The sequence below is a fragment of the Rhinoderma darwinii genome, chromosome 8 (assembly GCF_050947455.1).
Source record: "Rhinoderma darwinii isolate aRhiDar2 chromosome 8, aRhiDar2.hap1, whole genome shotgun sequence".
Taxonomy (NCBI): Eukaryota; Metazoa; Chordata; class Amphibia; order Anura; family Rhinodermatidae; genus Rhinoderma; species Rhinoderma darwinii.
The window spans coordinates 125,477,713-125,489,959 of NC_134694.1; the positions used below are offsets into that span (position 1 = coordinate 125,477,713).

General features: G+C 44.5%; 1 protein-coding gene across 1 annotated transcript in view; it reads right to left on the reverse strand.

Moving 5' to 3' along the window:
* Window positions 1–455: 455 nt before the first annotated feature.
* Window positions 456–12,247, reverse strand: part of LOC142660082 (connector enhancer of kinase suppressor of ras 2-like) — a 72,279-nt gene continuing 60,487 nt past the window's right edge. Inside the window, exons 15-17 of the mRNA XM_075836728.1 lie at window positions 8,316–8,823; window positions 5,741–5,940; window positions 456–2,360 (exon numbers count right to left, since the gene is read on the reverse strand). Of these exons, the coding sequence (XP_075692843.1) occupies window positions 2,145–2,360; window positions 5,741–5,940; window positions 8,316–8,823 (924 nt within the window). The 3' untranslated portion in view covers window positions 456–2,144. The remainder of the gene's footprint in view (window positions 2,361–5,740; window positions 5,941–8,315; window positions 8,824–12,247) is intronic.

Genomic DNA, 12,247 nt, shown 5'->3' on the forward strand with positions numbered 1-12,247 from the left:
CACATTACTCACCATTTACATTTGGCGCAGTCCTAAAACCAACCAGGAGTATGGTCGGTGCCGCATTGCTGTGGTCATGTGACACAATCACGTGACTGCATCTTTCGAGCACCAATGCTACTTGTCCGTCTGACGAGTCCCGGTGCGACCAGCACATTGTACTGTGGACCACCCGGTCACATGATGATGTCACATGACCACGCCAATGTATTATGGACAATGTGGTCACATGATGATGTCACATGACCACGCCGATGTATAGTATAGATGAGAAAGTTTACACGTGGCGGCCATGTTTAGTATGCAAAATCTAAACCATGAGTCATTTGCATAATGTCAGTTCAAAAATGTATCTTTTTCTGAACCTCTTTAATCGCCATAACGACGGTCGCGTCACCAGCACTTACACCCAGGAATACATTGTAACAAATAAAAGAAATGAAAACTAATCGGGGGGGTCATCCGGAAACTGATAACAATCGTTGGGATGATGAGACTCTCCATCTCCGGTTTACGTGTGATGCCGCCATTAACTTCACGATGCGATCACCTCCCCTAGCGCCGCCCGAGAGCCTCAGTCCCTGATGTAATCTTTGAGTATAAATCACTGGGCGTCGGGACATATTATAGAACCGCACGACTAACAATACTCTAATATTAGCGGCTCCGAATGGGATCGTCCCTTTAAGGGGTAAAATAAAAGGTTCCGACAAACCGAATTCCGGATTTCAGCCTCTGCTGTCGCGGTTACACGTCATCACGTTTGTACTGCCACGCTGCACGCGATAATGGCCGACACCTTTCTGCAGCAACGGTTTGAACGCGCCATAAATGGTAAATTGTTTGCGTCCACCGCAGAACATAATGTAACAGAACAGGGGATTGTGCGATGGGATTATTCTGGTTAATCTGCCCCCCCCCCCATCACTTCAGAACTGCCCTACAAGTCCCGTGTGAAATGCGTGTAATGTCTACGTGCCTCTCCCACCGGACTGTGAACATAGTAAAACGAGTCGTCCGTGAAAGTGACATAAGCGACAAAGAGCAGTAAACAAGAGACGAACCTCGGCTACAAGCGTCAGATCACAGGAGCTGGAAGAACCCGGTGCTCACTGTCCTCGTACAGACTCCATGTTCCATCTCAGATTCCCGATGCAGCGCGCTTCGCATATATTTGATGCGCCTCCTGGTGGATACGACCGACTCGCTGCGTTTCACTTTCAGTCCATAGGCGGCCTCCTCTACCACGCGTTTCACATCCATTGAACTCACATGAATACGGCGGACCCATCGCGTTTCGCTTTCAGTCCATAGACCGGTAAATAAAGTCACAGGCTAGTGGCACAATAATCACAGTGGAGAGATCAATCATCATCCTGCAAGGACAAGTCCAGGGCTGAAGCATCCGCAGAACAGACCGCCACCAGCAACCGTTACCCGGCGGTTTCGCAATTCAAACTCTCGTGCAGGAAAACCGCGGTCTGCAGGATGCACCATATACATCTTAAGGCACTAAGAGGCTGAGCCGTATACTCATGTGCAGCCTGGAACCTCTTCCTCCGCTCCCAGGAGATTCAGAATGACAAAATAATGCGTCTAACAATGGATAACGGCGTCCAGGACGGTAAATCTGCTCGCTGCTTATGGATGAAAGGCGGGAAAGTCGATCCTAATATCCTGGCGGGATCATTTCTATACACAGATAGGGAGCCCTAGGCGGACGGCGTATCTATATCAATATGAAATGGCTCGGAGGTTGTCATATGAGAGATGGACGTAGGGGAGGCTCCCTGTCTATGCCGCCATTTTGTGCACTGAGCGCCATTGCTGCAGAGTAGTATCATGATTGCTGCTGACGCAGTTCACACAATGGCTGCTCGCTGGGTATCCGGGGAGCGCACATGACAATTCAGCGTGGATGCCGACCCTGATACATAAAGCAAAGAGAATCCATAAAATAAGAAGAATTCTGCTCGTCATGCAGCGTCAGAGGCATCTGGTGGCGCTATTCTCGTATCCAATCTATTTACAATCCATTGATTACATTATGTACAAATATTACAGTGCATCTCTCAGGTCACAAGTCATGGCGGCACCTGGGGGGGAGGGGACGTATTGTTTGTGGGCGGGGCTTCTCCCGCCGGTCAGACGTGCGTTTCGATGAAGGAATGGGTGTGCGAGATCTGAGCCGCGGGGGCAGTGAGGTCGGAGGCTCCGTTCTGAGGTTTCAGGGTTCCGCTATACTCACAAATATCCATAAAAAACTGTAGGTTTTTCTGCTTCCAGTCTGTGAACTTCTTGGCGGTCAATGTGGGGTCCTCGAGGAGAGCGTTAATGAGGGAGAGGTCGCCTTCTTTCGCCTGTAACAGGAGGAAATAAAGTTCAGGAACCGTAAACACTGGATAATGAACAGATCTGCAACTTTCTAGTAGACTGTGCCTTTCAATTCCACGCTATTTTCCATATCTCTGCTTGAAGTCAGTGACTGAGAATATTCTTTCAGCTGTTACAGGTCTTTCCAGTCTAGACTATCCACTATAACTGTGTTCTTTAACCTGTGTCTCTCCAGATGTTGACAAACTACAACTCCTAGCATGCCCTGATAAGCTACACTTGAATGGGCCTGCTGGGAGTTGTAGTTTCTCAACAGCTGGAATGCTGCACTATAATCTACTCTATAAGCTAAACACAGCAGCAGCAGCAGCAGCACCACAAGGCTCTCTCCTCTGCTGATAGTCTGGACTCCAGATTTATACATTTTACCTGCACTGATACATTGAAACAATAAATCAGACAGATGTGTAACTGTAGAAGGATTTTTTGCTAGACTCCTAATGCATTTAGTCTCATGAAACTGTAGCCCATAGTCATTATAAATACATGACTTATCATGCGAGTACAGCTCTGGAGTATAATACAGGATGTAACTCAGGATCAGTACAGGATAAGTAATGTAATGTATGTACACAGTGACTCCACCAGCAGAATAGTGAATGCAGCTCCGGAGTATAATACAGGATGTAACTCAGGATCAGTACAGGATAAGTAATGTAATGTATGTACACAGTGACTCCACCAGCAGAATAGTGAGTGCAGCTCTGGAGTATAATACAGGATCAGTACAGGATAAGTAATGTATTGTATGTACACAGTGACTCCACCAGCAGAATAGTGAGTGCAGCTCTGGAGTATAATACAGGATATAACTCAGGATGAGTACAGGATAAGTAATGTAATGTATGTACACAGTGACTCCACCAGCAGAATAGTGAGTGCAACTCTGGAGTATAATACAGGATATAACTCAGGATGAGTACACGATAAGTAATGTATGTACACAGCGACTCCACCAGCAGAATAGTGACTGCAGCTCTGGAGTATAATACAGGATGTATCTCAGGATCAGTACAGGATAAGTAATGTATGTACACAGTGACTGAACCAGCAGAATAGTGAGTGCAGCTCTGGAGTATAATACAGGATATAACTCAGGATCAGTACAGGATAATTAATGTAATGTATGTACACAGTGACTCCTCCACCAACAGAATAGTGAGTGCAGCTCTGGAGTATAATACAGGATATAACTCAGGATCAGTACAGGATAATTAATGTAATGTATGTACACAGTGACTCCTCCACCAACAGAATAGTGAGTGCAGCTCTTGTGTATAATACAGGATGTAACTCAGGATCAGTACAGGATAAGTAATGTAATGTATGTACACAGTGACTCCACCAGCAGAATAGTGAGTGCAGCTCTGGAATATAATACAGGATATAACTCAGGATCAGTACAGGATAAGTAATGTAATGTATGTACACAGTGACTCCCCCAGCAGAATAGTGAGTGCAGCTCTGGAGTACAATGCAGGATGTAACTCAGGATCAGTACAGGATAAGTAATGTAATGTATGTACACAGTGACTCCACCAGCAGAATAGTGAGTGCAGCTCTGGAGTATAATACAGGATGTAACTCAGGATCTGTACAGGATAAGTAATGTAATGTATGTACACAGTGACTCCACCAGCAGAATAGTGAGTGCAGCTCTGGAGTATAATACAGGATATAACTCAGGATCAGTGCAGGATAAGTAATGTATGTACACAGTGACTCCACCAGCAGAATAGTGAGTGCAGCTCTGGAGTATAATACAGGATGTAACTCAGGATCAGTACAGGATAAGTAATGTAATGTATGTACACAGTGACTCCACCAGCAGAATAGTGAGTGCAGCTCTGGAGTATAATACAGGATGTAACTCAGGATCAGTACAGGATAAGTAATATATTGTATGTACACAGTGACTCCACCAGCAGAATAGTGAGTGCAGCTCTGGAGTATAATACAGGATATAACTCAGGATCAGTACAGGATAAGTAATGTAATGTATGTACACAGTGACTCCACCAGCAGAATAGTGAGTGCAGCTCTGGAGTATAATACAGGATGTAACTCAGGATCAGTACAGGATAAGTAATGTAATGTATGTACACAGTGACTCCACCAGCGGAATAGTGAGTACAGCTCTGAAGTATAATACAGGATATAACTCAGGATCAGTACAGGATAAGTAATGTAATGTACGTACACAGTGACTCCACCAGCAGAATAGTGAGTGCAGCTCTGGAGTATAATACAGAATATAACTCAGGATCAGTAATGTATATACACAGTGACTCCACCAGCAGAATAGTGAGTGCAGCTCTGGAGTATAATACAGGATGTAACTCAGGATCAGTACAGTATAAGTAATGTAATGTATGTACACAGTGACTCCACCACCAGAATAGTGAGTGCAGCTCTGGGGTATAATACAGGATATAACTCAGGATCAGTACAGGATAAGTAATGTAATGTATGTACACAGTGACTCCACCAGCAGAATAGTGAGTGCAGCTCTGGAGTATAATACAGGATATAACTCAGGATCAGTATAGGATAAGTAATGTAATGTATGTACACAGTGACTCCACCAGCAGAATAGTGAGTGCAGCTCTGGGGTATAATACAGGATATAACTCAGGATCAGTACAGGATAAGTAATGTAATGTATGTACACAGTGACTCCACCAGCAGAATAGTGAGTGCAGCTCTGGAGTATAATACGGGATATAACTCAGGATCAGTACAGGATAAGTAATGTATGTACACAGTGACTCCACCAGCAGAATAGTGAGTGCAGCTCTGGAGTATAATACAGGATGTAACTCAGGATCAGTACAGGATAAGTAATGCAATGTATGTACACAGTGACTCCACCAGCAGAATAGTGAGTGCAGCTCTGGAGTATAATACAGGATGTAACTCAGGATCAGTACAGGATAAGTAATGTAATGTATGTACACAGTGACTCCACCAGCAGAATAGTGAGTGCAGCTCTGGAGTATAATACAGGATGTAACTCAGGATCAGTACAGGATAAGTAATGTGATGTATGTACACAGTGACTCCACCAGCAGAATAGTGAGTGCAGCTCTGGAGTATAATACAGGATGTAACTCAGGATCAGTACAGGATAAGTAATGTAATGTATGTACACAGTGACTCTACCAGCAGAATAGTGAGTGCAGCTCTGGAGTATAATACAGGATGTTACTAATGTCATGTAAAATATATATACATATACTCTGTATGGGGATTATATATATATTTATTTATTTGAGGTCCTGTATCTACAATCTCGGATTTCATCGTCGGTCTCATGGGCTGGAATATGACCCTGGGCTTTTCTTACTTTTAAAGTGCTCTTCAAGACTCGGATGCGGTGAAGGTTCTCGTTGAGGACGGGGTCGTTGCTCCTCTTTATGAAGGACCTCCTGAACTCCTGCTTGGTTGACAGCCGCTGCTCCCCGAATGCTGACAGACTGGCTTGTTCCAGCGTCTTGTAAAGCTCCTGCAGTCCGTCCGTGCTGCACCCCGTCTCTTTCTTGTTATCTAGAGCAGAGATGGGGAATGTGAGGCTGAGGATACACAGAGGCGATGGAGGTACGAGAGGTCACATCACACTACGTGTTACATCTGTTCCTGGGAAAGCTGTGTGAACATCAGTCTTGTCATCCAGCTCTTTTAGGGTTAAGAACATACTAGTCCGTCACAATGAATTAGAATATCATCAAAAAGTGTCTCATTTATTCTATAGACTCATCACACAGAGGGATCTCATATATTCTATAGATTCATCACACACAGAGGGATCTCATATATTCTATAGATTCATCACACACAGAGGGATCTATTTCCAGCAGTTTTTCTTGTAATGTTGATGATTATGGGAACAGTTACTGAAAACCCAAAATTTTGTGTTTCAGAAAATGAGAATATTATATAAGCCCAATATAAAAAATGATATTTAATACCGAAATATCATCCTACTGAAAAGTCTGTCCAGTATCTGCCCTCAGTACTCTGCATGAATTACTTCATCAATGCGGCTGGCATGGAGGCGATCAGCCTGTGGCACTGCTGAGGTTTTATCAATGCGGCGTGGCATGGAGGCGATCAGCCTGTGGCACTGCTGAGCTGTTATCTATGTGGCGTGGCATGAAGGTGATCAGCCTGTGGCACTGCTGAGCTGTTATCTATGTGGCGTGGCATGGAGGCGATCAGCCTGTGGCACTGCTGAGCTGTTATCTATGTGGCGTGGCATGTAGGTGATCAGCCTGTGGCACTGCTGAGCTGTTATCTATGCGGTGTGGCATGAAGGTGATCAGCCGGTGGCACAGCTGAGGTGTTATCAATGCGGCGTGGCATGGAGGCGATCAGCCTGTGGCACTGCTGAGGTGTTATCAATGCGGTGTGGCATGGAGGCGATCAGCCTGTGGCACTGCTGAGGTGTTATCTATGCTGCGTGGCATGGAGGCGATCAGCCTGTGCCACTACTGAGGTGTTATCAATGCGGTGTGGCTCCACCAACTCCGATATCAAAGCAACCTCGGCTTCCATAACACCTCAGCAGTGCCACAGGCTGATCGCCTCCATGCCACGCCGCATTGATAACACCTCAGCAGTGCCACAGGCTGATCGCCTCCATGCCACGCCACATTGATAACACCGCAGCAGTGCCACAGGCTGATCACCTCCATGCCACGCCGCATTCATAACACCTCAGCAGTGCCACTGGCTGATCGCCTCCATGCCACGCCGCATTGTTAACACCTCAGCAGTGCCACAGGCTGATCACCTCCATGCCACGCCATTGATGCAGGAATTCATGCAGAGCCGGAGCCCTGGCCAAGTATTGGGGGCAGATACTGGACAGACTTCTCAGTAAGGGTATGTTCACACGCACTAATTATGGACGTAATTCGGGCGTTTTTGCCCCGAATTACGTCCGAAAATAGCGCCTCAATAGCGCTGACAAACCTGCCCATTGAAAGCAATGGGCAGACGTTTGTCTGTTCACACGAGGCGTATATTTACGCGCCGCTGTCAAATGACGGCGCGTAAATAGACGCCCGCGTAGAAGAAGTGACCTGTCACTTCTTTGGCCGTAATTGGAGCCGTTATTCATTGACTCCAATGAATAGCAGCGCCAATTACGTCCGTAATTGACGCGGCGTTCAAGCGCCTGCACATGCCGTTACGGCTGAAATTACGGGGATGTTTTCAGGCTGAAACATCCCCGTAATTTCAGCCGTTACGGACGCCCTCGTGTGAACATACCCTTAGACGACATTTCGTATTAAATATCATTTTTGATATTGGGCTTATATAATATTCTCATTTTCTCAGACACTAAAGTTTGGGTTTTCAGTAACTGTTCCCATAATCATCAACATTACAAGAAAAAAACTGCTGGAAATAGAACCTTTTGATGATCTTCTAATTCATTGAGAAGGACTAATCTGCCTAGTTATGCACCACTACATGACTTGAGTATATATAACAGCATAACTAGAGAAATGTGCCATTCAGGAGTCTGGGAAAGCCGTGTGATAAACCTATGGCAGCTGTAATGGTGGTCATATTGGCTGACTTGGTATTTGTTGTCTCCTGACTGGCATACCTGCTATGACACGTCCTCCGCTCCTGTATAACTAGGCAGCACTGACTCTCGGGAGTATGGGAAAGCTGGGTGCAGGGGCCTGTGATAGAAGACATAGTGGTTGCTACCCATTTATCCCATTATCCTGAAGGGCAAATCCTTCTATTTAACCCTTGATCTTCTGACATCCCCTGCTCGTATACTGTTGCATATCTGACATTCTGGGGTATGGGAAAGCTGGGTGACGTTATAGTGGCTATATTGAAGTTTTGAGACCTTCCCTATATTTGTCAGACATGTTGGATTGCTGTTGTGGAGACTTCACCTTCTTTGCTGGAGCTGCTGTGCTTCCTCTTCAGCGGCTCCTCCTCGGGCTTCTCCTCTAACAGTCCAGCGTTCTTGTTGCGGTTCTTCCCTCTGGCGTCCCGGTTTCTGGGTAAACTTTGGCTGCGCTGTTTTTGTGCCCTGGTGAGTGCAGTGTGGCCCCTGGGACACTCCGCCAGAGGAAAGGGCCCATCCCGTTCATGGTTGTGGCGCCGCTGGACCGGTAGCGTGGCTTGTCTTCTCCTTTCCGGGGACATTCCTGTCCGTCCAGCCACATATTCAGAATCCGGAGGCACGGTCTGGAGAAAGTGGAGTCCAGAACTGGTCAGAGGGGTTTCTATCAGATCTTGCCAGGACCGTCGCTCTCTAAATGTGGGCCGACAACCAGAGGAGTGCGTGCTGCCCACAGCGTCCGGTCTGGGGTCTTCAGCCGAGGAGTGGGAGTAGGTGGATTCACTAGAAAAGTGGCGTCCGTGCTTCTGTTCTGGAAATGGACTCGAGGAATTCACCTGGAAGGAAAAAATGATCAAAATTAACAACTCCCAAAATAGTGTAACCATCACATCATGATCAGACATGAGATCCACACATCTTATATACAGTGACAGCTATTCATCTATTACTACTGACAACCAGCCTGTATACCATGTGTGAGAGGTTGTCACAGCCCCGCCCCCTGTTACTGACATCACTGATATATAATATAATTACATTGTGATCAGACATGAGATCCACACATCTTATATACAGTAACAGCTATTCATCTATTACTACTGACAACCAGCCTGTATACCATGTGTGAGAGGTTGTCACAGCCCCGCCCCCTGTTACTGACATCACTGATATATAATATAATTACACTGTGATCAGACATGAGATCCACACATCTTATATACAGTCACAGCTATTCATCTATTACTACTGACAACCAGCCTGTATACCATGTGTGAGAGGTTGTCACAGCTCCGCCCCCTGTTACTGACATCACTGATATATAATATAATTACGCTGTGATCAGACATGAGATCCACACATCTTATATACAGTCACAGCTATTCATCTATTACTACTGACAACCAGCCTGTATATCATGTGTGAGAGGTTGTCACAGCCCCGCCCCCTGTTACTGACATCACTGATATATAATATAATTACACTGTGATCAGACATGAGATCCACACATCTTATATACAGTCACAGCTATTCATCTATTACTACTGACAACCAGCCTGTATATCATGTGTGAGAGGTTGTCACAGCCCCGCCCCCTGTTACTGACATCACTGATATATAATTACATGTGATCAGACATGAGATCCACACATCTTATATACAGTAACAGCTATTCATCTATTACTACTGACAACCAGCCTGTATATCATGTGTGAGAGGTTGTCACAGCCCCGCCCCCTGTTACTGACATCACTGATATATAATATAATTACACTGTGATCAGACATGAGATCCACACATCTTATATACAGTAACAGCTATTCATCTATTACTACTGACAACCAGCCTGTATATCATGTGTGAGAGGTTGTCTCAGCTCCACCCCCTGTTACTGACATCACTGATATATAATATAATTACACTGTGATCAGACATGAGATCCACACATCTTATATACAGTAACAGCTATTCATCTATTACTACTGACAACCAGCCTGTATATCATGTGTGAGAGGTTGTCACAGCCCCGCCCCCTGTTACTGACATCACTGATATATAATATAATTACACTGTGATCAGACATGAGATCCACACATCTTATATACAGTCACAGCTATTCATCTATTACTACTGACAACCAGCCTGTATATCATGTGTGAGAGGTTGTCACAGCCCTGCCCCCTGTTACTGACATCACTGATATATAATATAATTACATTGTGATCAGACATGAGATCCACACATCTTATACACAGTAACCGCTATTCATCTATTACTACTGACAACCGGCCTGTATATCATGTGTGAGAGGTTGTCACAGCTCCGCCCCCTGTTACTGACATCACTGATATATAATATAATTACATTGTGATCAGACATGAGATCCACACATCTTATATACAGTCACAGCTATTCATCTATTACTACTGACAACCAGCCTGTATATCATGTGTGAGAGGTTGTCACAGCCCCGCCCCCTGTTACTGACATCACTGATATATAATATAATTACATTGTGATCAGACATGAGATCCACACATCTTATATACAGTCACAGCTATTCATCTATTACTACTGACAACCAGCCTGTATATCATGTGTGAGAGGTTGTCACAGCCCCGCCCCCTGTTACTGACATAACTGATATATAATATAATTACACTGTGATCAGACATGAGATCCACACATCTTATATACAGTGACAGCTATTCATCTATTACTACTGACAACCAGCCTGTATATCATGTGTGAGAGGTTGTCACAGCTCCGCCCCGTTACTGACATCACTGATATATAATATAATTACATTGTGATCAGACATGAGATCCACACATCTTATATACAGTGACAGCTATTCATCTATTACTACTGACAACCAGCCTGTATATCATGTGTGAGAGGTTGTCACAGCCCCGCCCCCTGTTACTGACATCACTGATATATAATATAATTACATGTGATCAGACATGAGATCCACACATCTTATATACAGTCACAGCTATTCATCTATTACTACTGACAACCAGCCTGTATATCATGTGTGAGAGGTTGTCACAGCTCCGCCCCCTGTTACTGACATCACTGATATATAATATAATTACACTGTTATCAGACATGAGATCCACACATCTTATATACAGTAACAGCTATTCATCTATTACTACTGACAACCAGCCTGTACATCATGTGTGAGAGGTTGTCACAGCCCCGCCCCCTGTTACTGACATCACTGATATATAATATAATTACACTGTGATCAGACATGAGATCCACACATCTTATATACAGTAACAGCTATTCATCTATTACTACTGACAACCAGCCTGTATATCATGTGTGAGAGGTTGTCACAGCCCCGCCCCCTGTTACTGACATCACTGATATATAATATAATTACATGTGATCAGACATGAGATCCACACATCTTATATACAGTAACAGCTATTCATCTATTACTACTGACAACCGGCCTGTATATCATGTGTGAGAGGTTGTCACAGCCCCGCCCCCTGTTACTGACATCACTGATATATAATATAATTACATTGTGATCAGACATGAGATCCACACATCTTATATACAGTAACAGCTAATCATCTATTACTACTGACAACCTGCCTGTATATCATGTGTGAGAGGTTGTCACAGCCCCGCCCCCTGTTACTGACATCACTGATATATAATATAATTACATGTGATCAGACATGAGATCCACACATCTTATATACAGTAACAGCTATTCATCTATTACTACTGACAACCGGCCTGTATATCATGTGTGAGAGGTTGTCACAGCCCCGCCCCCTGTTACTGACATCACTGATATATAATATAATTACATTGTGATCAGACATGAGATCCACACATCTTATATACAGTAACAGCTAATCATCTATTACTACTGACAACCTGCCTGTATATCATGTGTGAGAGGTTGTCACAGCCCCGCCCCCTGTTACTGACATCACTGATATATAATATAATTACATGTGATCAGACATGAGATCCACACATCTTATATACAGTAACAGCTATTCATCTATTACTACTGACAACCAGCCTGTACATCATGTGTGAGAGGTTGTCACAGCCCCGCCCCCTGTTACTGACATCACTGATATATAATATAATTACACTGTGATCAGACATGAGATCCCCACATCTTATATACAGTAACAGCTATTCATCTATTACTACTGACAACCAGCCTGTATATCATGTGTGAGAGGTTGTCACAGCCCCGCCCCCTGTTACTGACAT